We start from the raw sequence: 20,253 nt of genomic DNA, 5'->3' as shown, positions 1-20,253 counted from the left end.
CATCTCCCAGAATACCCCTTTGTGTGGTTCCCAGAGCCCTCATGATGTTAACTCTATGCTTTCCACATCAGGCCGCTGAAGAAGGATCAATTATCATCTTTCTCAACGTACTGCTGCCCTTGACACTGGAGCCGAGCAATCATGGCCTAGAATAAGGGGTTATGTGCTCAGTGCGAGATTCACGTCGCGTCATATTCACAGTCTTCCTTGACAGTACCACGTATTCAAGAAGGCCACCTCCATGCTTCCTCACCGAGTCATGCATCGCAAGCGGTGCAATGGTGTGTGTAACGTTCTGGAAAAGGAGACGTTACGTTCCCTTTCGGTCCGAGTGGTTTCACAAAGGCTCTTCCCGACTGGATCAACAGGTCCGATCTAGATGTTGGTCGATTAACAGCCAATGGTGTCTCAAGCAGCCCATCTTGTGACAGTGATAAGCGCGGTTCTTCCCTGTGTAACAATAAGACGCGTCTGCGCGTAATAATGACAGCTGATGACGGGCATGAACTTAAGTATCATCTGAGCCTCAACAAGGCTTTTGGATCCGACCCGATTGCTCGGTTCCAGCCCCTATGTTTTGTTGGTACGGAGTCCGCCGCGGCATGCTATGCTTGCCTCATTCGGAGTGAGTCATTCCCATACCAGCTCTTGGGGAATCTCACGAGCTAGACTCGAGAAGCCTTCTTGGTGACAACGGATGATAGCTCAGCGGTAACTGGCCACGCCGGAAAGCAGGGAGAAAAGCAACAGCCATGCCGATAGCGGACGCCGGGGGCAACAAGAGACCACGAAAGCTGCCATGCCGCCTTTGAAAAATCACCCCTTGCGTTTTAGCACAAGGTAGGGTAGTACGAGATCAACGCAATGCGGCTCAACAAGCCTTTCCGGCAACACGGGCCATCCCTCCGGCCCCTTCTTGCTCTTTATTCTCCCACGTGCTTACCTGCGTCGTGGCGAGTAGGGCTGGGCCGGCTGGAATCGGACGATTGAACAACCAGGCAGAGGGTCAGATCTTGCTTAGAATTTTCCAGGCGGGTAACTGCGATAGGGCTGTCGATGGTCATTACGTAGGGCTTATTGGGTACCTATGCAACATTCTCTACCCCCACGAGATCTTGACATTCGGTTTGAATCGGGTGTTAATAGTTCGACTGCGATGGTGGGAGGGTGGCTACATCCAAATGATCCGAGATGGGGGCGTCGCAATAAAAAGTCGTGTGTGACGTCCATGTCGTGAAAACACGTAATGTATCCAAGTTTTACACCTAATAGGTATGTAACTCGAGATAATCGAGACCTAAGGTAGCGCTGAGCTTCGGAAGAATGTAGGTAACTACCTTAGGTAATTGTCCAAAGACTTTTATCTTGGACTGGCGATGGCGAGAGCCGCGAGACTCGGCAAGAACGGGCGTCTTCAATCACACTCCACTTGCCTGCCGGGAGCTGAGAGCCCCGGCGCGCCGGGTATGGCACCCACTCCCATTGATAAGATAAGGCCCCTGTTCACCAGTGGTATGGTGACTGGGTGAATGCAGCGCCTGTCTGCCTGCGCTCCCCGGACGTCATTTGCTTGAACGACTGGCTGATATCGGGCCATTCTTTGACCTTTGTCGTTGAGGCGCGTTGGCGTCGCCGGGATCGTGTCGCTGCTGCCTGTCGACGCGCTTCGCTTCGATTCATTCATTCGGGCGTTTTGTCTGATGCCAAACATTTCCTAGTGCATCGGTTGCCGGGCCATCCAATCCATCCGATTCAGGCGACGAACGCCCTCCTTCTCCCGGTCTGTTGTCGAAGACGGCCGCGCAATCTAAAAATTGCCGCTAGTTTGCTGTTGTACCCTCCAGCCACGTATATACCGTCGGAATCATGACCCAGTCATTGGTAGATTACCTCGTCGAGAACGAGCCTGCCTTCAGAAAGTAGGCTTTGCATTTTCGTCATAGTGGAACTCCACCTAACTCACATACCCTCACCGTCTTAGAGCACGGCTTCCTGCCCTCTACTCCGACTTCCAGACCCAGCGAACCCTCAACCCAGATGGCTACCAAGCAAACATCTCAGCATGGCGGAAAGCCCTCGGTCACATCGTGGGTTCCGGCTTGGCACCAGCCGGTCGCGCCGCCGCACCCAACCTGTTCGTCCTTCAATCGGATGAGCAGCTCCTCCGCGCGCTCGAGTCGAAGCAGTACGGCAGGCCACTTGCCCTCGGCGCCGTAGTCCGCGAGGCACTCGCAGCCAAGGACCTCATCCCGCTGCGCGAGTTCCTCGACGCCAAGGAGAGCATTTACCGCCGCCCGTGGTCCGTGTGGAACCTCGCCTCCTGGACCATGAAGCAGCTCGGCGTAGCCGACATGTTGAAGAAAGACTCCCTCCCGCCAGGGCAATTCGTGGTGGTCTCCAACGTGGAAGAAGTAGGCCAGGCATTCAGCGCCCAAAACGGGCCCATCGCCGCCACACTCACCCGCTTCGAACGCACCTTCTCCAAAGCCCACTTCTACCAAACCTTCAACGACCAGCTCCTCGACGGCAAACACCTCTCCCCAACCGACATGGACGTCCTCCTCCTCTTCCTCTCCCGCGACAAATCCGCCATCGCCTACGACGGCACCACCATCAAGATCCTCTCCCCCAGCGACAGCAGCAACCCCCCCGAACCCACCGAAATCACCCCCGAAGACACCTCCATCGCCCAACTCAAAGAACTCCTCACCTCCCTCACGCACCAAACCGCCCTCCTCACCGCGCGCATCGAACAGCTCACCGCCCAAGCCAAACAAGCCCTCAGCAAAGCCAACCGCCCCGCCGCCCTCGCCGCCCTCCGCTCCAAGAAACTCGCCGAATCCACCCTCGAGCGCCGCCTCGCCACCGCCGGCCAGCTCGAGGACGTCGCCGCCCGCATCGAGCAGGCCGCGGATAACATCCAGCTCGTGCAGGTCATGGAGGCGTCTGGCGCCGCGCTAGAGAGCCTGCACGCGCAAGTGGGCGGGGTCGAGAGGGTGGAGGAGGTGGTGGATCGGTTGCGCGAGCAGATGGCGGCGGTGGATGAGGTCGGCAGTATACTGGCGGAGTCGGCGGGTACCGTGGTGGTGGATGAGGAGGAGATTGATGATGAGTTGGCAGCGTTGGAGGGTGAGGAGAGGAGGGTGGTGGAGGAGAGGGAGAGGGTGGCGAGGGAGGAGCGGGAGAGGGTCGAGGCGGAGGAGTTGCGTGGGAGGTTGGAGGGTGTTGGGAAGGTGCCGGAGGGGGAACCGATGGAGGGGCCGGAGGTGGAGGCCGCGAGGGCCGCGGCGAAGGCGGTGAAGAGGGATGTGAAGGATGCGGAGGACTTGATGAGTAGGCTGTCCCTGAAGGAGGGGTCTGATGTCTGATCGGCGGAGATCCCCTCCTTGTGTTTCTTGTTGTTGCGGGCAATGAATGATATAGAGGCTAATTCTAATTTTGTGGATTAGTGCATGGATGAGCCACGATACGGCCGAGCAGCAGTTGGCGCCAATGACGCCGTCCCCTAAGAAGAGGAGCAGGGGCGGGTTTTCATATGTTTCCTATCATATTCACGGCGTTTGGGATGCATCTGGATGTCACATTTTCACGGTTCGGATAGGGTGATGAGTGATGACCACTAGGCACAGGCAGAGGAGTTTACGAGCAATGACGCCCAAAGTTTTTCAATCCTTGATTTGAATCCCCGCTGTTCATTATGAAGGCGCCCCTTCTGGCCCCTGAGATGAACTGCAGGTAGATGTGCGGTCGGTTAACGGATGCAACGCCTCCTTCCCCAGAATCGGTCCCTGGCCTGTAAAGCCAACACCGCTACTTGTCGGGCCTCTCGGCTCCCTCAACGGCGAATCTGGCGGCTCGGGCTGGCTTGATGGCGGCCCTGTAAGATCCACCACGGCTCCTTGCAGCAAATCCGGCATCGCCCCCGTGCCATTTATCCCTTTCCCGTCATCCCTCGGTGTTCCCGACTCTCCAGCTTCGTTTGCCTCGTCCTTCTTCTGGACGGCTTTATTCCTTGACCCGCGCGCTTTCGCGATCAGGTCCTTGAACGAAGTGTCATGCTTCGTTGCCCACGCGGCGCCGTCAAAATCCTTGTCCTTGATCTGTGCTCCCATGTTTGCCGCCCTCGACATGGTCGGCGCGCGGCTGCCCATTGTCCTCTCCCACACTTCCAGGTCGTGCATGAGCTCCGAGCGCCTCTTGGGTTTCGCCGAGTCGCAGTTGGCGTTCCATAGCGTTATCCATTCCTGGTGTCTTTTCTCGAGCATCTGTCGCGAGCCGGCCGTCGACAGCCCGAGTTCGCCCATCTTCTTGCGCAGCGCCGTGTCTTTGAGCATGGAATATGCGAGTGCGGGCAGCCGTTCAGGCGCTTTCGTCGGCGTTGGGGGGTTCTGGAAAAGGCTTCGAGCTGGGCCAAAGCCGCTCCCTGAGCGGTTGTTTGTGGTGGATGACGACACCTTTTGTGGTTGGGGAGACCCCGGACATGAATTGTCGATGTGCCTATCAACCTGCCAGGACTTCATTCGCGCCCAGCAGATCGGGCATGCAACGAGGCCATCGTCTGAAAAATGTGGGTTAGTTTGGGAGTTTGGCCCTGATCGGTCGCAGTCACCATACCTGGTTCAGGCTCGTAGTCCGGCGTGTCCTCGCTCTCGACCACATCCACCTCCTCGCGCATAAGCACAGCGTTCGCTTCTACCGCTTTCGCCTTGCTTGACCTTGTCGCCATCCTGGGTCTCTTATTTTGCCCTTCCTGCAGCGGCTCCTCCAACTCCGTCGCTTTCCTCTTTGGGGATCTCGGGGTGGGAACAGAGACCGGGGTTGTGGCGAACTCCATTATCGTATTGCGAGACTTGACAAAGGCATCAACAGCTTCCCGCAGGGCCCAGTTTCCCCTCAGCTTGGATTCCTGGTCGAGTGCCCGGCAGAGCGGGCACTTGCCGTCCACCGACAGACACCGCCGGATGCATATCGAGCAAAATGTATGGCTGCATGAGGTGATCATGGGCGAGTTGTAAAAATCTTTGCATACGTGGCAGCGAAATGCCTGCTCGACTTGCATGAGGCCGGCTAGCGGTGTCCCGATCCAGTCGGTCGAGTCGGGGACGTCGAAGGACTCCATTTCGAACAGGCGGTGATGTGTATGGGGAGGCGAAACGGAAAAGCAGAAATTTACTCAGGGCATGGCGAAATTTCGGGGGTAAAGAAATCGAACGTTTTAAACTGCGCTACAAAGAGAAGAGTTGAAAGGGCTGCTGTGTAACTAAAGCATCCCTCATGCGAAAGTAAGACAGGTTCGAAAACGACGCGCCTCGACTTGCACTTGCAGGCGCGACAGGGTGGAAAGAGCACAGTAGAAACCCAATCAAAAGCACTGTCTCCGGCATTCTCACCGACCATTGGCAATTTCACTGTGCGGGGCTCACGGAACGATCGAATGCACGTGAACTGGCGTCAGAAGCGCTGGAAGGGCCGGCAGGGGGTCAGCTTGGACCCCACCCGTGAGCTTCAACCCAGACCATTCCGTTTCGGGAGACAATCAAAACAAAGCCTAGCCAAATCGAAACGCCCGCTAGACACAACCCACAACTTGACTTCCCTTTCACAAACAGGGCTGCCTAGGTAGTGTTTCCTAGGACCAAGCTTTCGACCAAGTTCAATTCTCCTTCTCCCTATAGCATGCTGATCCAGTAGCACTTCCACTCAATTTTTACCCTTCTTTTTCCTCACTGCCGTCCCTCGTTCCGACATTGTTTACTTCTTTTCTTCCTGCCCGCGACAAAAACAGTTTCCCGCGACAATGGCGATGCGAGGAGGGCCGCGTCTCCAGGTCGGCTCGGCCGCCTGGACTGCGGAGGAGAGGGACTCGGCATTGAGCATCGCGCAATCCGAGATCGAAGAGTTTTCGTTCTCGGCGCGGAATGAGATTGACTGGCTCAACGAGCACATGGCCGAGATATTTTCCGAGAACCAGATGTGCGTTTGGCTGTCTCTAGACAATCGGCGCGTAGCTAACCTAGACTCGCAGGAACGTCGCCGAACTCTTCAAAACACCAGGGAAGCTTCGTGGGAAGACGCCGCGCACAGCAAGGAAAGCACCGCCCAGTAGCCTACGAATGGTACGCCCTCAAACCGACGATAACGAGACGCGTTGCACGCTGACCAATTTCGCGCAGCCACTCTCCAACATGTTCTCCGCGACGCCAAACGGGGCGCCGAACCCCTTCGCAATGCAAAATTCCTCCCAGCCCCGGAGTCCGAGGATCAGGGTAGCCGAGGATAGGCCCGAGTCCCCGGTGTCTCGTCCCGAGAGCCCGGCAAAACCGGCCGTCATGCACCCTCCGCACCAGGTGGAGCCCAGAGTTCCTACTTCTCTCGGCGATTCAGGCTACCATGGCAGCCAGTCCCAAGATACAATGCCCTTTGACCACTTTGACAAGGACATCGAGATGTCGGACAGCCCTCAGCGAGATCTCCGGACTTCCGACCCTGTGTTCCCGCTCACCAGCGAGCCGGCGGAGCCTGAAAGCCCATCAACTGCCCCTGCTAGCGAAGCATTCCAACCAGCAGACAACGACCAGGAGATGGAAATGGCCGGGGGCCACATTGTTGCCCCTACCCCTTCATCGGCCGTCGTACAACCAAGTAGCCCATTTGTGAGCCGGACACGGTTACCTGTTATGTCTCCCAGGTCGCCCTCCCCTCAAAAGATGTCATCGCCGCCCAAACAAACAACGCAAAAACCATCTTCGCCCCAAAAGCCCCCTTCCCCTCAGAAGTCATCTTCGCCACAAAGGAGAAGTGCCAACTCACAAACGGGATTTTCCAAGGCTTCCGACAACCTCGTGGATGCCGTTGATGATGAGCATGATGAGGACGACGAGGTTGGGTCACCGTCCGAGGCATCGAGCCCGGTCAGGCCTGTCGTGCGTAAGAGCAGTCTCAACTTTGCGTCCTTACCCGCTCGCGAGCCGCTGGCTTCCAAGAAGAGTCTCGGCGGAGCTCGCATCTCAAGGACAAGTCATCTTGATTTCAACCGGCAAAGCTACTACAACCGCCAGACAGGGGACAAGAGTTTGGGCAACGCGATGCGGCAGGGGAGCTCGGAAAGCGACCATGACGAAATGGATGTTGATGATGACATCGCAACTCAGAACGACGATGCGGCGTCGTACAGCAAGACGTACACGCAGCGCCTGCAGGACCAGATCAGCATGCTTGGGAAGGGCCAGTCAATGGGCCCTAGGCCTTCCAAATCCCTAGCCAACTTGTTCCCCTCTCAGCAGAGTGGGTCGACTTCACAAACACAGTCCCAAACCGAGCCAGTTCCGGAGGCGAGAAAGTCATCTCCGAAACCAAAGCATTCAGGCTCGACTCCCGGCGCGTTCCCTCAGGATGACGACGACGATTGGATTGCTTCGCCTCGGACTGCCGCTGCGACACCTGCTGGTTCCAAGCCCGCGCTCCCGAGTACCGATCCTATGGATGGCCAGGACGAGTTGTTTGGCCAAGGAACCGAAGCAAGCCCCGAGCTTGGGTTTTCGAAGGGCAAGCCAGATTCGGCAAGCAGAAGCCCTTACATGCGGGAACGGACACCAAAACACGCCAAGTCCGCTTCTGTCCCGGTGCTCCCCAGCATGGATCAGCTTGACTCGGAAATGGAGGGTAGCCCGTTGAAGAAGACCACCTCGATCTCGAACCTGGCGCTTGCCAGTGTAGCCGAGGATGACTTTGTCTCATCACCCCCGAAATCTCCCACCAGAGCATTCAGGGATAGCCCGCTAAAGCAGGTTAAGAACAAGCTGTCGTCGCTGCTGAAGAGTTCCAAGGGTTTGATGGCAAGCAGTGCAGCAATCAGCGCCGAAGGCAAATCATCATTGCTCCAGTCCCCTTCCACAACGAGGCTCGGCTACCACCAAGAAACCTCTGTCGAGTCCTTCAAGACCGCGGACAATGTCGTGTATCCCGACTTGTCACAGCAGGTCTCCGCCACTTCCGCCCCCCTTAGTCCCGTACGAAGCAATAGCTCTCGGAGAACAAGGGCTTCGGCCGAGAGGGAAAGGTCAGAGGCTAAGGAACGAGAAAAGGAAGAGCGGGAACGGGAGAGGGAAAAGGAGAAGGAAGTGAAGGAGGCAAAGCGCATGGCCGAACAAATGGATAAGCTCGAAAAAGCCCGAGAAAAGGAAAGGGAGAAGGCCCGGGTCTTTAGCAAGGAACAGGAGAAGGCCGCCATGGAGAAGCAGGTAGCTTCTCAGAAGGAGCCGGCACGGCCCGCGCAACCCCAGCCGCAGCAACAAGACTTCCGGACGCCGGGGCCGGCACCCAAGAACGCTCCCCGAAGCCCAACGAAAGCCGTTAGGGCCACTCCGCTGAAGACAAAGGGCTCGTCAGAACAGGAGGGGAGGCACAGAACGGCCCCCTCGGATGATCTGGACATGGAGATGACAGATACCATTACCACAACCATACCCCCGCCGTCTATTCCCCGTCCGACCACAGCCTCTGGCATGAGGACCCAGAAGAGGCCTATGAAGCCGACGAAGGAGACCTTGGCCAAAGCCAAACAAGTACCCACTTTGATCCGGGTGAACCCTCTCAGCTCCCAGCAAACGCAATTCCACCCCTCGAACAGCGTCCTCGCCGCGAACCTCCAAGACACACTGGGCCAGCAGCAACCCGGTTCTGCGAAACAACTCAACGGCAAGGCTAGCCAGGCCTCGCTTCACGGCAAGGGGTCAGTCCACAGCCTCAAGAGCTCTATTTCTTCCTCGGGCCGGCCCAAGGCATTGGAATTGGCAGCCAAGCGAAAAGAGCAAGAGGAGCGCGAGGCTCAACGCAAGCGCGAAACCAAGCTCAAGATGGAGCGCAAGCGGGCCGCTCAGGAGGAGGAACGCAGGCAGGAACACCAACGAAGAGCCGAAGCGGAGCGGCAAAAAGAGGAAGAGAGGGAAGCGGCTCAGAAGAGGGCCGCCATTGAGAGAGCCAAGCTAACCAAGGCACCTCCTCCGGCTGCTAGGTCGCAGCCGAACGGACCTCCGGAATACAGCATGGCCGAGAAGGGCACCCTCAGGCCCCCCTCGCGACTGGGTTCCACGATGCATCAGGAAGGCCGTCTTGTGAACACGGTTCTGTCGAGCACCGCCAAGGGACCCTCGAAGCGGCCGTTGCAGGACGCGGGCGAGGAGAGCTCCAGGTCTCAACAATTGCCTGTGCCATCGTACCAGGCCAAGGAGGCGAAGCGGATGCGCATGAGCGAGGAGTTTGATGAGGACCTCGACATGATGGACAGCCACAACCCACGGATCATTAAGGGCCCACCCGTGAGGCCCTCGGCAGGGTTCAAGAAGGTAAGCCGCAGCCCCAAAACTCAAAACGCCCAACGACGACGTGCTAACCGTACCCCTCAGGATCTGCAGCCCAAGTCCATGTACAGCAACGGCTACCCCCATGCCCCCCCACCGAGTGCCACCAAGGACCTGTTCAAGGCCACCGTCACGGCCCAACACAACAGCCACGCCAAGGCGACGCACCCGCTCGACATGGCGCAGGTCTCCAAGAGCGCGATCCCGTTTGCGCAGAACCCCAACTCCCACCACCACAAGACGCCCGGCCGCCCCGTCGGCGGCGCCATACCCAAGTCCGCCAAATCAGTCGCCCGCTCATCCCCGCGCGCCCCCAACGGCGAGGCGATCGAGCTGCCCGACATCCAGACGGACGACGACAGCGACGAGGACGACGCGCACGGCCCCATCGCCGACTGGGCCAACTCGCCGGCGCTGCACAAGGCGCTGATCCGGCAGGAGCAGATGGACCCCATGAAGGTCTTTGGCGCGCCGGGGCCGCTCAACATGGAGGAGGTGTTTAGTCGGAATAAGGACCGGTTCCACAAGTTCCGCGCGCGGACCAGTAGTGCGAACTGGAGTGGGACGGATCGGTTGACGGAGGAGGAGGTCAGGAAGGATGCGTTGGCGAGGGATAAGATGCGCAGGGAGGGCGGGTGGAGTTATGAGTTGGGGAGGGATTTGTCTTGAGTGATGGGGGGGTTGGGGAAGGTGGTTCATCTATATCCTTTCTTGAGACGTTTCGATGTGTCTTCTTTTCAGTTGTAGTTTTTAGGGGGGTTGTTGACTTTGGGTGTGTTGGAGTACTATGATTGGGTTGGGAGTGTGGTCAATCATTGTGGAACGATAGACTTGGGGGGTTGGTTCACAAGTGGTTTTTTATCATGGGCGTTTATTGCAGGGTTTGGAATTTGGGGGAGATGGGTTGTTAGCATTTTCAGCTGGTGGATGGATGGGCGGGTTCATTGCGAATTGAAGGCTGGGGATTGATCATTCTACTCTGAGGTTGACCTTCTGACGTTGCTGAACATGTGAGACAAAATGTCTTGGGAGTTGAGTTCGTGTTGCAAGGACGGGTAACCCCGAGGTTGTGCTGGCGGAGTGTGCTACCTCTCCCCCTCGGCGGGTTCCGAGAGACTTGAGTGGCTGGATACCATCCTGTTGGCCGAGGTATTCGAGTGCAGGTGTATCATACGACATGATGACTGATGCAGGCACGCCAACTATTCACTCTCTGGCCAAAAAAGCCGAATCCAAAGTGCAGGTGCTCCCAAAATCTTCAAGAAAAACGAAAGGAAAGCTCTCCGGTGGCCTAGGTAAAGTGTGTTTTGATTTATTTGACTCGGCTCCTTTTATTTATTTAATTTGACTCGGTTTTCTTTGTCTCTTCTTTTTCTTGGTTGTTTTTACTTATTTCTCTTTTCTTGATTCCTTTTACCTCTCATCTGATATCTTTGCTTCCGTTTCAAGCTCGGCTGTTTTTGGCCAGAGGGTGCCAAGATTGTGTAACCTCACCGACGGAACCCAAGGGATTCATAACGTAAAGGATGTCCGATTCCTTCGGCTTCCATGTCACTTGGCTCTCACCGCCTCGTCGGAAATCAGTCCAGTGACTTTGAGGTGGCTAAGAGTCACTACCGGTGGGGGTTGGGGGTAGAGCTTAAGTGAGGAAGGCGAGGGAAATGTGGGAAACGTGATCCGTCATCTGCTCCTCCGGCTTGTGAATCTATCATGTGCAGGTGACGGGTTCGAGGGAAATGTACAGGTACCAGGCAGTCAAGCCCACCACCGTACGTCATACCACAGTACCTATTTCCGACTGCCCAGAGAACCTCAAGGGTCTTGGTGGGGCCACTAACTTCCATTCGATGAGCCCTCGAGTTGCCCATGACAGCTGAGCTGGACCCCACATTTGTTTGTTCGCTTTTGAGCCTTTTGGCATCTCTTTTCCACACCCTTTGACGACGGGATTCCCCGACATCAAAATCGGTCAATCGACAGGGTCTGCTTGGTTTGATTTTTGTTGGTAAGTTACAGCCTCGTGCACTTGATTCAAGCAGGCCAGTTTGGACATCAGTCGCCTTGCAGGTGCCTTCTGCCTGTTGCATGTAGCTGGCTGTGCCTCCCTGCTGGCGGCCGCGAGCTGGCTTGTGCTGTCACTGGGTCCTGGCGCAAGCAACTGCAAGCAAATGCTGTGCCGGAATTGCCCTGCAGAACAACCTGCACGTTCACAACTTGGAACCTCGTGCAGCCTTTGCTAACATCATCACCAACACTCCCAGCCTTTGGTCCGCCGTTTGCAATTTCTGCCTTTCGCTCTCATAGATTGGGCGCTTGATTCGATAGACCTCTCCCACGACACAAGACCCAGCTGCTTTATTACTCGACCTTTGCGCCGGTTGGTCTGCCCCGCAATCCTATTTCTTGTCCCAACGAAGGTCTGTCTTTGCTGACCGGTTTGTGCCCGACCTAGCCCTTCCACGACGACAACGACGACAGCGACGATAACGACGATAACGACGATAACACGAGAAACCCTCAACCCACTACCATAGTGGCTACTTTTATAGAGCTTGCCCGCGCTCGTTAGCTTGGCTCTCGGCTTAGGTGCTCCGCTCTAGCTTTGGAGCTAGGACACTCGGCCCCGATCCCAACCAACAAGGCGGACCGCAGGCTTCCCTCCCTTCGCTCGTCCGGTCTCTTCTCCCTCCCAAGGCTCCGCAACACCGACCAGGCAAAATCCAGCAACTGATGAATCTGTCCATCCTACTCTCGCAACCGCTCTCTTCTCTTGCTTCTCCATCTGTTTTGACCTCGCTACGGAGTCAAGATGGTCAAGCTAGACTACGACCGGGATTACTATGCAGACCTCGAGCTGACCGCGGCGGCGGATCCTGCTGAGGTCAAGAAACAATTCAAAAAACTAGGTGAGTTGAACTGCAGACGCGCGACGTCTTGTAGCTGACACCCGTACTAGCGCTCAAATTCCACCCTGACCGCAACCCGGGCAAGGAGGACGAGGCCAAGGAGAAGTTCCTAGTCATCCAGTCCGCCCACGAGATCCTCACAGACCCTGCCACCAAATTAAAGTTCGATGCCTACCGACAGCGGACGTCGAGGTACCCAGGGCCGTCCGGCGTCCGGGGCAACCCTTGGCAGTATGCCGCCCAGGAGGTCAACCAGAAGTACGGCGCTCCCCCAAGACGGCCTCAGATGCCAACCCGGCCGCCCGCGCCGACGGCAGCGGCGTCGGCAAAGCCCTGGGATTGGGCGCACAAAACAAAACCCAAGACGGATACTACGAGGCCAAATATGGAGGCGTGGGACCGCGCGAGACCGCACAGCAAACCGACCCAGCCCGGTCCTACAGCTCCTGGGCCCAGTGCACGCCCGCCCAAGCCGCCTCCAAGGGAGCCACCCACTGCACGGACGGCCTCGCAAGCCAGGCGCCAAGAGGCGGCATTCGGGAGAAAGGCGGGATATGTCCCGGGATCGCCCATGGGGGACGAACCGCCGGTCAGGAACCAGCACTACAACAGCGCCAGCGCCAATGCTCCCCAAGCGAGCAAACCCCGGCCGGCATCCGCCTATGTCGATCCGCTGAGTTCCCAGTTTGGCGACACATTCCTCGACAATCGCCAGCGCACGCCGTACGCCGCTAATGTCGGCGAGAAGACCAACCCGTTCGAACCGCTCAATGTCAACCGCGCTAAGAGCATGAGGGACGGGGCAAGGAGGTTCCAGGATGGTGCTGAGGACACGCCCCCGCCCCCGCCTCCTCGGCAACGGAGCGCGAGCACGGGCTCGGAAAACCTTAAGAGGGCGGCCACCGAGAACCCGAGTCCCAGCGAGCAGAGCGCCAACCCCGGGTTCCAATATCAGTCTCGCGCAAGCGCCCGGTACAGTCCTCAGGTCCCGGGGATGAACTCGGCACCACCCACTGCCACCTTCCCAGGACCCAATAGCTCCACCTCGTCCGTAAACAGCAGCGCGAACGGTAATTGTCACCGCTAATGCCTGCACATTTGGTTTTGTTTTACTAACAGGCTACGCAGCGACAGTAAACGGTTATAGCTCGGATCAGCAATCTAGGAATGGCACCAAAGTGTATGGCTCTCCTTTTTTTATCAACCCCCTCAACCTCAATACGATGCGTTCCGCCGGATTAAATCCCAAAACATCGCACTCGAGTGGCCGTGCTGGTGTGGGTTCGGCACCCTTGAACATGTTCGACTTCCCAGCCTACAGAGTTGCAAGCACCGTCCGTCCGACTCCCAGTGGAGAGAGACCAGGTCCTACCGCCAATGCTTTTGAAAGGACATTGCAAGCGCAGCTACAACATCTTCTACGCACGACGGGGATGCCGGCACAGACTACAATGCCGCCGAAGAGGAAAGAGCCCACTACCAATCAGTATACTAAAGGCGTCTACCACAATAGTTTCACAGTCCCTACCGATGATCCGAACGCCGCGGCTAACCATACCCGCTTCAGCCGAAACAGCGCCGATAATATCAACACGCGGTTTGTAGCGGAGGAGAAGGGAGGGCCTAACTTTCAGTTCAGCGCGGGCGCCGCAGGGTCGGCAGACGATGGTTTCACCCGGGCGAAACAGCGCGCTCGAGCCGGGCAACAGTCCCCGTTGAGGAACGAGTTCACTGCGTCGGCCGAGGCCGTTAATGGTGCCCAACAGGCCGAGCCCGCCAAGAAGCAGGGCGACTTTGTAGCCGAGGAATGGAAGGAGGCGTTCGGTCCTCATGTTTTTGTGCCTCCGCAGCCCGGCAAACCCTCGACTTCACCCACGCGACCCTTACGGCCTCTTAAGAAACCACGGCCGGTCCGGATGACGGCGGGTACAGCGGGGATGGTGGATGAGGAGGAGACCAGCGGGGAGGACAAGGGCAAGGCGGCGAGCACACCATCCTCTGGGATTAACGGAAACAAGAGCCCAAATGCCATGGATATCGACACTCCGCCTCCCGAGCCCGCGGATGGGCAAGGCAACATCCCCCGAAATATCCACGTCGAGCCCACAAAACCCGAGTGGCGGCCAGGCAACGGCGCCACCGCCGAGCCCAAACCCAACACAGGGCTCAAGGCTCCCAAACTCACCCCTACCTCCGCCGGCTCCGAAGACGCCGAAGACTTCGGCCGCCCCGTATTCTCCGAATTCCGAAACGTCGAACCCTTCGCTCCGCCGAAGCCCTCCGGCCTAGGCTCCTTCGCCGACCTCGGCTCCAACCTGCCGTTCCCCAGCCGGCCCTCGGCTAAGATCCCGCTCGGCACCCCATCTCTGCACCCACACCAACAACAGCAATCCGAGAAGCCCCCGGCCAAGCATCTCGACATCCCCACCCCGCCGTCGGCCCCCCGCGCCCCGCAGAGCCTCTGCATCCCGGGCGCCAAGGTCGCCGCGCCCGCCTGGCTGACGTACGTCCACGAGTTCGAGGCCTACATGGCGCTGTGGTTCGAGTTCAACCGCCGCGTCACGGACCACTTCGCCGCGCGCCAGCGCCAGAACGAAGGCAACGGCCTCGCCTGGCTGAATACCGTAGGCGATGGCGGGGTCAGCGAGTACCTCAAGGCGGTCGAGGTGGATAAGTATGTGAGGCAGAAATGGATGGCGGCGTGCGAGGCGCATGAGTTGCATTTTAGGGAGTTTTTGGGGGTGCGGGAGAGGGTTTTGGCGGGGAATTAAGTGGGAGGGTGGATGTGGGATGTGGAGCGGATGGATGAACTTGGGGGGAAGATGGATGGGAGGGATGTCGACCGCGGAGAGAGGTTGTTGTTGTTGCGGATGGGTCAAGTCGTTATGTATTCATATGCATGGTTTGCGTTTCGTTGCCTTCTTCTCCTTTCCTTTTCCTTTTCCTTTTTCCCCCTCACTGCTTGTTGGTTCCGGTTTGGTTGGGAATGGCATTGGCATCGTTACTTAGGTATGTGCGTTGCTGGGGGGCTTGGAGCTTGGTGTACTGATGTTATGTATCTGATACCCGAAGATAATTTGAGGACGGTTGGGAGGGGACATCTCTGGCGTTTTCCCCTATGCTGGGTGGGCTACATACCTAACTAGATATTGTACACTGGCTCACTTGTCAAGTCTCTTTTCTTTGTAGGAGTGTGTGGGTGGCAGGCAGGTCTTGTTGGGTTTCGAGGGTTTGAAGGGCATTTCTTTTCTCTATAGATCGTATTTGCTGTCTCTCCTCACTCGCCTCGCGGCATTGGTCATGGAAGTAGTTATGGATGAGGGCTCTCCGAATGTACTTATCATCAATGCAATACATGACCCCTGGCTTGCCCGGCCATCAAGGTATCTATCAAGGTATGGCTACCACGCCTTTGTTACAAACCGACCTAAATACCGGCCCGTATGGATCGTGCTGTGCCTTTGCCGCTACGGTTGCTGACGTGAGTTTCAAGGCTCAGTTGATGGTGAAACGCGGTTGCTGAGTTTGGCGCATTTGGGTAATGAAATAAAATAATAATTCATCAATCGGGGTGTATCGTAAAAGCACAGACCGAGCGGCGAGGATCTATATTTGATACATTGACTATTGCGGTGGACAACAACTTCAAAAGGCATAAATCCAAAGTTGCAATGCTTGATTCAGTCAACATGTCAGGAGCAAATATTTGTAAGAAATTGAAAGAGTCCCTTCTGATGTTGGTTGCGGCGCCGTGGCATCGAGAGCAGGTTATCAGATATCCCTGTATCGGGATACTAGCCCCTGTCAAAATGATCGATCACACCCGCACCCCGCCAATCGGGTGGCCGACCCGTCCGCTGACTGTGAGGCGCAAGCCGTGCCTGGCGAGGCAAGCACGAGATTTCGTGGACCTTTTTGGCACATCAGACTAAGTCTGATCGCAACCAACACCTTCTTCCACCATCGCGCCTATAAGTCAAGTGCGGCAGTCCAGCCTGCACCTGCGATCGTGAATGCGCCCAGCGCTCTTTTCTTGCAGGAGATTGCGCATAACCACCAGCTCCATCGCCGCAAACTTCACTAAAAATAGTGCCGTTCTTGGTACTTTCCGCTTCGCAGCACGATCCCCTGTGCCGCCGCTGTGCAACCGCACTAGCATCAGCTTTTCTAGCCCGTCCTCCCTCGCCGCCCGTTTCTACGCTACCTCATCCACGCGCATCATCGAGACTGCCTCATCAACTGCTTCCCCTCCATCTCCCGCGCCCGCTGTTCCCATCAGCGACTCGCCCGACCCAAACGGAACCATGAACGGCACCACCAGCCCCATCGCCGCCCGCTCCAAGCGCAAGGAGCCGCCCCATACCGTCGATGGCCGTCACCCCAAGCACCACCGCACCAACGGCGAGGTGGCCCCGGCTGCCGACAACACCCCCGACAACCAAGACGAGTTTGAGGGCGAGTTCGGGGCCGAGCTTGAAGAGTATGAGGACGCGAGGTTGCCGGCCGTCCTGCCCACCGGCCCGGACACGGCTGAGTGGCAGGCAACAATCCAAAGAGTTGTGAGAAACGTCGTGTCCATTAGGTTCTGCCAGACCTGCTCGTTCGACACAGACCCGGCCTTGACAAGCGAGGCGACGGGTTTCGTCGTGGATGCTGAAAGAGGGTAGGTCGCGTGCCCTCACGGTGCCGCCCTTCTGCATTGTGTAGATGCAAGCTAATGGCGGTACAGATACATTTTGACAAATCGCCACGTCGTTGGCTCGGGCCCCTTTTGGGGTTACTGCATCTTCGATAACCACGAGGAGGTCGACGCATACCCCGTTTACCGCGATCCCGTCCACGACTTTGGCATTCTCAAGTTCGACCCCAAGGCGATCAAGTACATGCCCGTCGATGCGCTGCCGTTGCGGCCAGACCTCGCCAAGGTCGGAATTGAGATCCGAGTCGTCGGCAACGACGCCGGCGAAAAGCTCAGCATTCTGTCCGGTGTCATTAGTAGATTGGATCGCAACGCGCCAGAATATGGCGAGGGGTACAGCGACTTCAACACGTGCTACTACCAGGCCAGCGCAGCAGCCAGCGGTGGTAGCTCCGGCTCTCCGGTTGTCAACATGGACGGGTACGCGGTTGCGCTGCAGGCTGGCGGGAGAGCGGATGGTGCCGCGACCGACTACTTCCTGCCGCTAGACCGGCCGCTGCGGGCGCTGAAGTGCCTGCAGGAAGGGAACCCGATTACCCGTGGTGACATCCAGTGCCAGTTTGTGCTGAAGCCTTTCGATGAGTGCCGGAGGCTGGGCTTGACCCCGGAGTGGGAGGCCCAGATCCGCAAGGCTTTCCCTAAGGAGACCAACATGCTGGTTGCTGAGATCGTCCTTCCCGACGGCCCGTCACACAAGAAGGCCGAGGAGGGTGATGTTCTGATCAAGGTGAACGGCGAGCTGCTCACCCAGTTCATCCGCCTGGACGACATCCTGGACTCGAGCGTTGGCAAGCCCGTCAAGCTCTTGCTGCTCCGGGGCGGCGAGGAGATCGAGGTGGAGATTGAGGTTGGTGACCTGCACAGCATCACCCCCGACCGCTTCGTCTCGGTGGCCGGCGGGAGCTTCCATAGCCTTTCCTACCAGCAAGCACGTCTGTACGGCGTCGCCTGCAAAGGTGTCTTTGTGTGCGAGGCTGGCGGGTCGTTCCGGTTCGATAATGCCGAGAATGGATGGCTCATCCAGACGGTCGACCACAAGAAGACGCCCGATCTTGAGACGTTTGTCGAGGTGATGAAGGGTATCCATGACAAGGCCCGTGTGGTGGTCACGTACAAGCACCTGCGCGACCTACACACTCTTAACACGACGATCCTGCACATCGACAGACATTGGTCCAAGAAGATGAAGCTGGCTGTCAGGAACGACGAGACCGGGTTGTGGGACTTCACCAATCTTGCGGACCCCCTCCCGCCGGTTGCGCCGATACCCAGAAAGGCGGACTTCATCCAACTTGAGCACACTTCGCACCCCGCCGTGGCCGACCTGGTCCGGAGTTTCGTGCATGTTAGCTGCGTCATGCCGGTCAAGCTTGACGGTTTCCCTAAGAATCGAAAGTGGGGCATGGGCCTGGTCATTGACGCAGACAAGGGCCTCGTGGTGATATCGAGGGCTATTGTCCCGTACGATCTCTGCGACATCACGGTTACGATTGCCGATTCCATCGTCGTCGAGGGCAAGGTCGTGTTCCTCCACCCCTTGCAAAACTATGCCATCATCCAGTACGACCCGAAGCTGGTCGACGCCCCCGTTCTCAGCGCTAGGCTCAGCTCCCAGGAGATCACGCAGGGTGCGTCGACCTACTTCATCGGCTACAATAGGATAGGCCGCATTGTGCACGCGGCGACCACGGTCACCGAGATCTTCGCCGTGACCATACCGGCGAACTCGGGGGCGCCCAGGTACCGCGCCGTCAACGTGGACGCCATCACGGTCGACACCAGCCTCAGTGGGCAGTGCGGTAGCGGTGTTCTGGTGGCCCAGGACGGCACCGTCCAGGCGCTCTGGCTGACGTACCTCGGCGAACGTAACCCGTCGACGCATCGTGATGAAGAGTATCACCTTGGCCTCGCCACACCGACGTTGTTGCCGGTAGTAGAGCAGATCCAGCGGGGCGTCGACCCCAAACTCCGGATGCTCTCGGTGGAGTTCCGGGCCATCCAGATGTCGCAGGCGCGGCTGATGGGGGTGTCGGAGGAGTGGATCCAGAAAGTCTCGGTCGCCAACACGGCGCACCACCAGCTCTTTATGGTGACCAAGCGCACGTTTGAGCGCAACGAACAGGAAGAGGCGGCGGCGCTCCTCGAGGGCGACGTCGTGCTGTCCCTCAACGGCAAGATCATCACCAAGATCTCGGACCTGGACATCATGTACTCGAACGAGCAGCTCGACGCCGTCCTCGTGCGCAACTGCGAGGAGCTGAGCCTCAAGCTGGACACGGTGGCGGCCGACGACGTCGAGACGACGCGGGCCGTCTCGTTCTGCGGCGCCATCTTCCACGCGCCCCACCACGCCGTGCGCCAGCAGATCAGCAAGCTGTTCAGCGAGGTCTATGTCTCGGCCCGCACGCGCGGCTCGCCCTCGTACCAGTACGGTCTGGCGCCGACGAACTTTATCACGCACGTCAACGGCAAGCCCACGCCGGATCTGGAGGCGTTCTTGGCTGAGGTTGTCAAGATTCCGGATAATACCTGTAAGTTTGTTTCCGTCCTTTCGTCATTTGGGTTAGTGCTAACAAGTGGTTACAACAGACTTCCGGCTCAGGGCCATGTCGTTCGACAGCGTCCCGTGGGTGGTCACGATGAAGAAGAACGACCACTACTTCCCGACCATGGAGCTCATCAAGGACCCCAAGGAGGAGTGCGGCTGGAGGCGCATCACGTACGAGGGTGGGAAGGTGATTCAAGGCGAGGGACCCGACGGGGTGGTCGGGTCAGCTGGTGAGATCACAGATATGGATGTGGACGCGGATGTGTGCGGTTAAGTGTATTACTACTACGGCTCGGAGTGTGTCAGCGCTGGAAAGCTGAACTGAACTGAAAGCTGAACTGGCTGGGAACGGGTAATGGCGTCCGAGGACGGTCAGAAAGATTAAATGAATAAATACCTGGTTGGCTGGTTGGTTGGTAATAATACCGTATTAGAGTGCATTTACTTGGCCTTGTCAATTGTCAATTGAAAACCCCCCAGTGCCAATCAGAGGGTTGCAGCGACACCGGCAGTGAAACACACAAACGCCAAGCAGCCAGTCTGGATTCCGCACGTCACTCACACCCACTCTTAAGCCACTCGCCCACTCACCCACTTGTCGATGGCTTCTGCGGCCTGGAGCCAGCCGACCTTTCGCTGACCGCCTCTGCCACGAGACACGCGTCTTGGCGGTTGGTCCTTGACATTTCCAGTTTGTTCCTTGTTTTTTTGAGCATCTTGGACATTTTCCCCGTCAACTTG

At 57.6% G+C, this 20,253-nt stretch overlaps 5 protein-coding genes across 5 annotated transcripts; 4 read left to right on the top strand and 1 right to left on the bottom strand.

Moving 5' to 3' along the window:
- Nucleotides 1-1,479: 1,479 nt before the first annotated feature.
- On the top strand, nucleotides 1,480-3,660 carry F5144DRAFT_575178 (Snf7-domain-containing protein). The gene is made up of 2 exons (XM_066789060.1): nucleotides 1,480-1,919; nucleotides 1,982-3,660. The coding sequence occupies exons 1-2, from the start codon at nucleotides 1,867-1,869 to the stop codon at nucleotides 3,366-3,368; spliced, it is 1,440 nt and encodes a 479-aa protein (XP_066643908.1). The 5' UTR covers nucleotides 1,480-1,866; the 3' UTR covers nucleotides 3,369-3,660.
- F5144DRAFT_262550 (uncharacterized protein) lies at nucleotides 3,532-5,352 on the bottom strand. Its single transcript, XM_066783551.1, has 2 exons — nucleotides 4,615-5,352; nucleotides 3,532-4,558 (listed from the first exon to the last, which is right to left on the bottom strand). Exons 1-2 carry the CDS (start codon nucleotides 5,117-5,119, stop codon nucleotides 3,696-3,698), a joined length of 1,368 nt encoding a protein of 455 aa, XP_066643907.1. The 5' UTR covers nucleotides 5,120-5,352; the 3' UTR covers nucleotides 3,532-3,695.
- A 445-nt stretch (nucleotides 5,353-5,797) lies between these two features.
- F5144DRAFT_593464 (uncharacterized protein) lies at nucleotides 5,798-10,028 on the top strand (the record flags this gene model as incomplete). Its single annotated transcript, XM_066790464.1, has 5 exons — nucleotides 5,798-5,898; nucleotides 6,254-7,180; nucleotides 7,286-7,669; nucleotides 7,760-9,344; nucleotides 9,405-10,028. The coding sequence occupies 5 exons, from the start codon at nucleotides 5,798-5,800 to the stop codon at nucleotides 10,026-10,028; spliced, it is 3,621 nt and encodes a 1,206-aa protein (XP_066643906.1).
- Nucleotides 10,029-11,909: 1,881 nt separating this feature from the next.
- Nucleotides 11,910-15,309, top strand: F5144DRAFT_262458 (uncharacterized protein). Its single transcript, XM_066783550.1, has 3 exons — nucleotides 11,910-12,265; nucleotides 12,316-13,335; nucleotides 13,394-15,309. Exons 1-3 carry the CDS (start codon nucleotides 12,169-12,171, stop codon nucleotides 15,034-15,036), a joined length of 2,760 nt encoding a protein of 919 aa, XP_066643905.1. The 5' UTR covers nucleotides 11,910-12,168; the 3' UTR covers nucleotides 15,037-15,309.
- Nucleotides 15,310-16,569: 1,260 nt separating this feature from the next.
- F5144DRAFT_490074 (trypsin-like cysteine/serine peptidase domain-containing protein) lies at nucleotides 16,570-19,786 on the top strand (the record flags this gene model as incomplete). Its single annotated transcript, XM_066785773.1, has 3 exons — nucleotides 16,570-16,928; nucleotides 16,995-19,495; nucleotides 19,554-19,786. The coding sequence occupies 3 exons, from the start codon at nucleotides 16,570-16,572 to the stop codon at nucleotides 19,784-19,786; spliced, it is 3,093 nt and encodes a 1,030-aa protein (XP_066643904.1).
- Between the last annotated feature and the right edge of the window lie 467 nt (nucleotides 19,787-20,253).

Source organism: Chaetomium tenue (genome assembly GCF_020726465.1).
Source record: "Chaetomium tenue strain MPI-SDFR-AT-0079 chromosome Unknown F5144scaffold_4, whole genome shotgun sequence".
Lineage (NCBI taxonomy): Eukaryota > Fungi > Ascomycota > Sordariomycetes > Sordariales > Chaetomiaceae > Chaetomium > Chaetomium tenue.
Note: the sequence above shows the minus strand (reverse complement) of the source record. Positions and strands in the feature narration are given on the sequence as shown.

Coding starts and splice junctions, on each gene's coding strand:
- F5144DRAFT_575178 (XM_066789060.1), top strand. CDS start 1,867: ATGACCCAGTCATTGGTAGATTACCTCGTCGAGAACGAGCCTGCCTTC. Junction 1,920..1,981: donor AACGAGCCTGCCTTCAGAAA/GTAGGCTTTGCA, acceptor TCACCGTCTTAG/AGCACGGCTTCCTGCCCTCT.
- F5144DRAFT_262550 (XM_066783551.1), bottom strand. CDS start 5,119: ATGGAGTCCTTCGACGTCCCCGACTCGACCGACTGGATCGGGACACCG. Junction 4,559..4,614: donor GGACTACGAGCCTGAACCAG/GTATGGTGACTG, acceptor CACATTTTTCAG/ACGATGGCCTCGTTGCATGC.
- F5144DRAFT_262458 (XM_066783550.1), top strand. CDS start 12,169: ATGGTCAAGCTAGACTACGACCGGGATTACTATGCAGACCTCGAGCTG. Junction 12,266..12,315: donor GAAACAATTCAAAAAACTAG/GTGAGTTGAACT, acceptor CACCCGTACTAG/CGCTCAAATTCCACCCTGAC. Junction 13,336..13,393: donor CGTAAACAGCAGCGCGAACG/GTAATTGTCACC, acceptor CAGGCTACGCAG/CGACAGTAAACGGTTATAGC.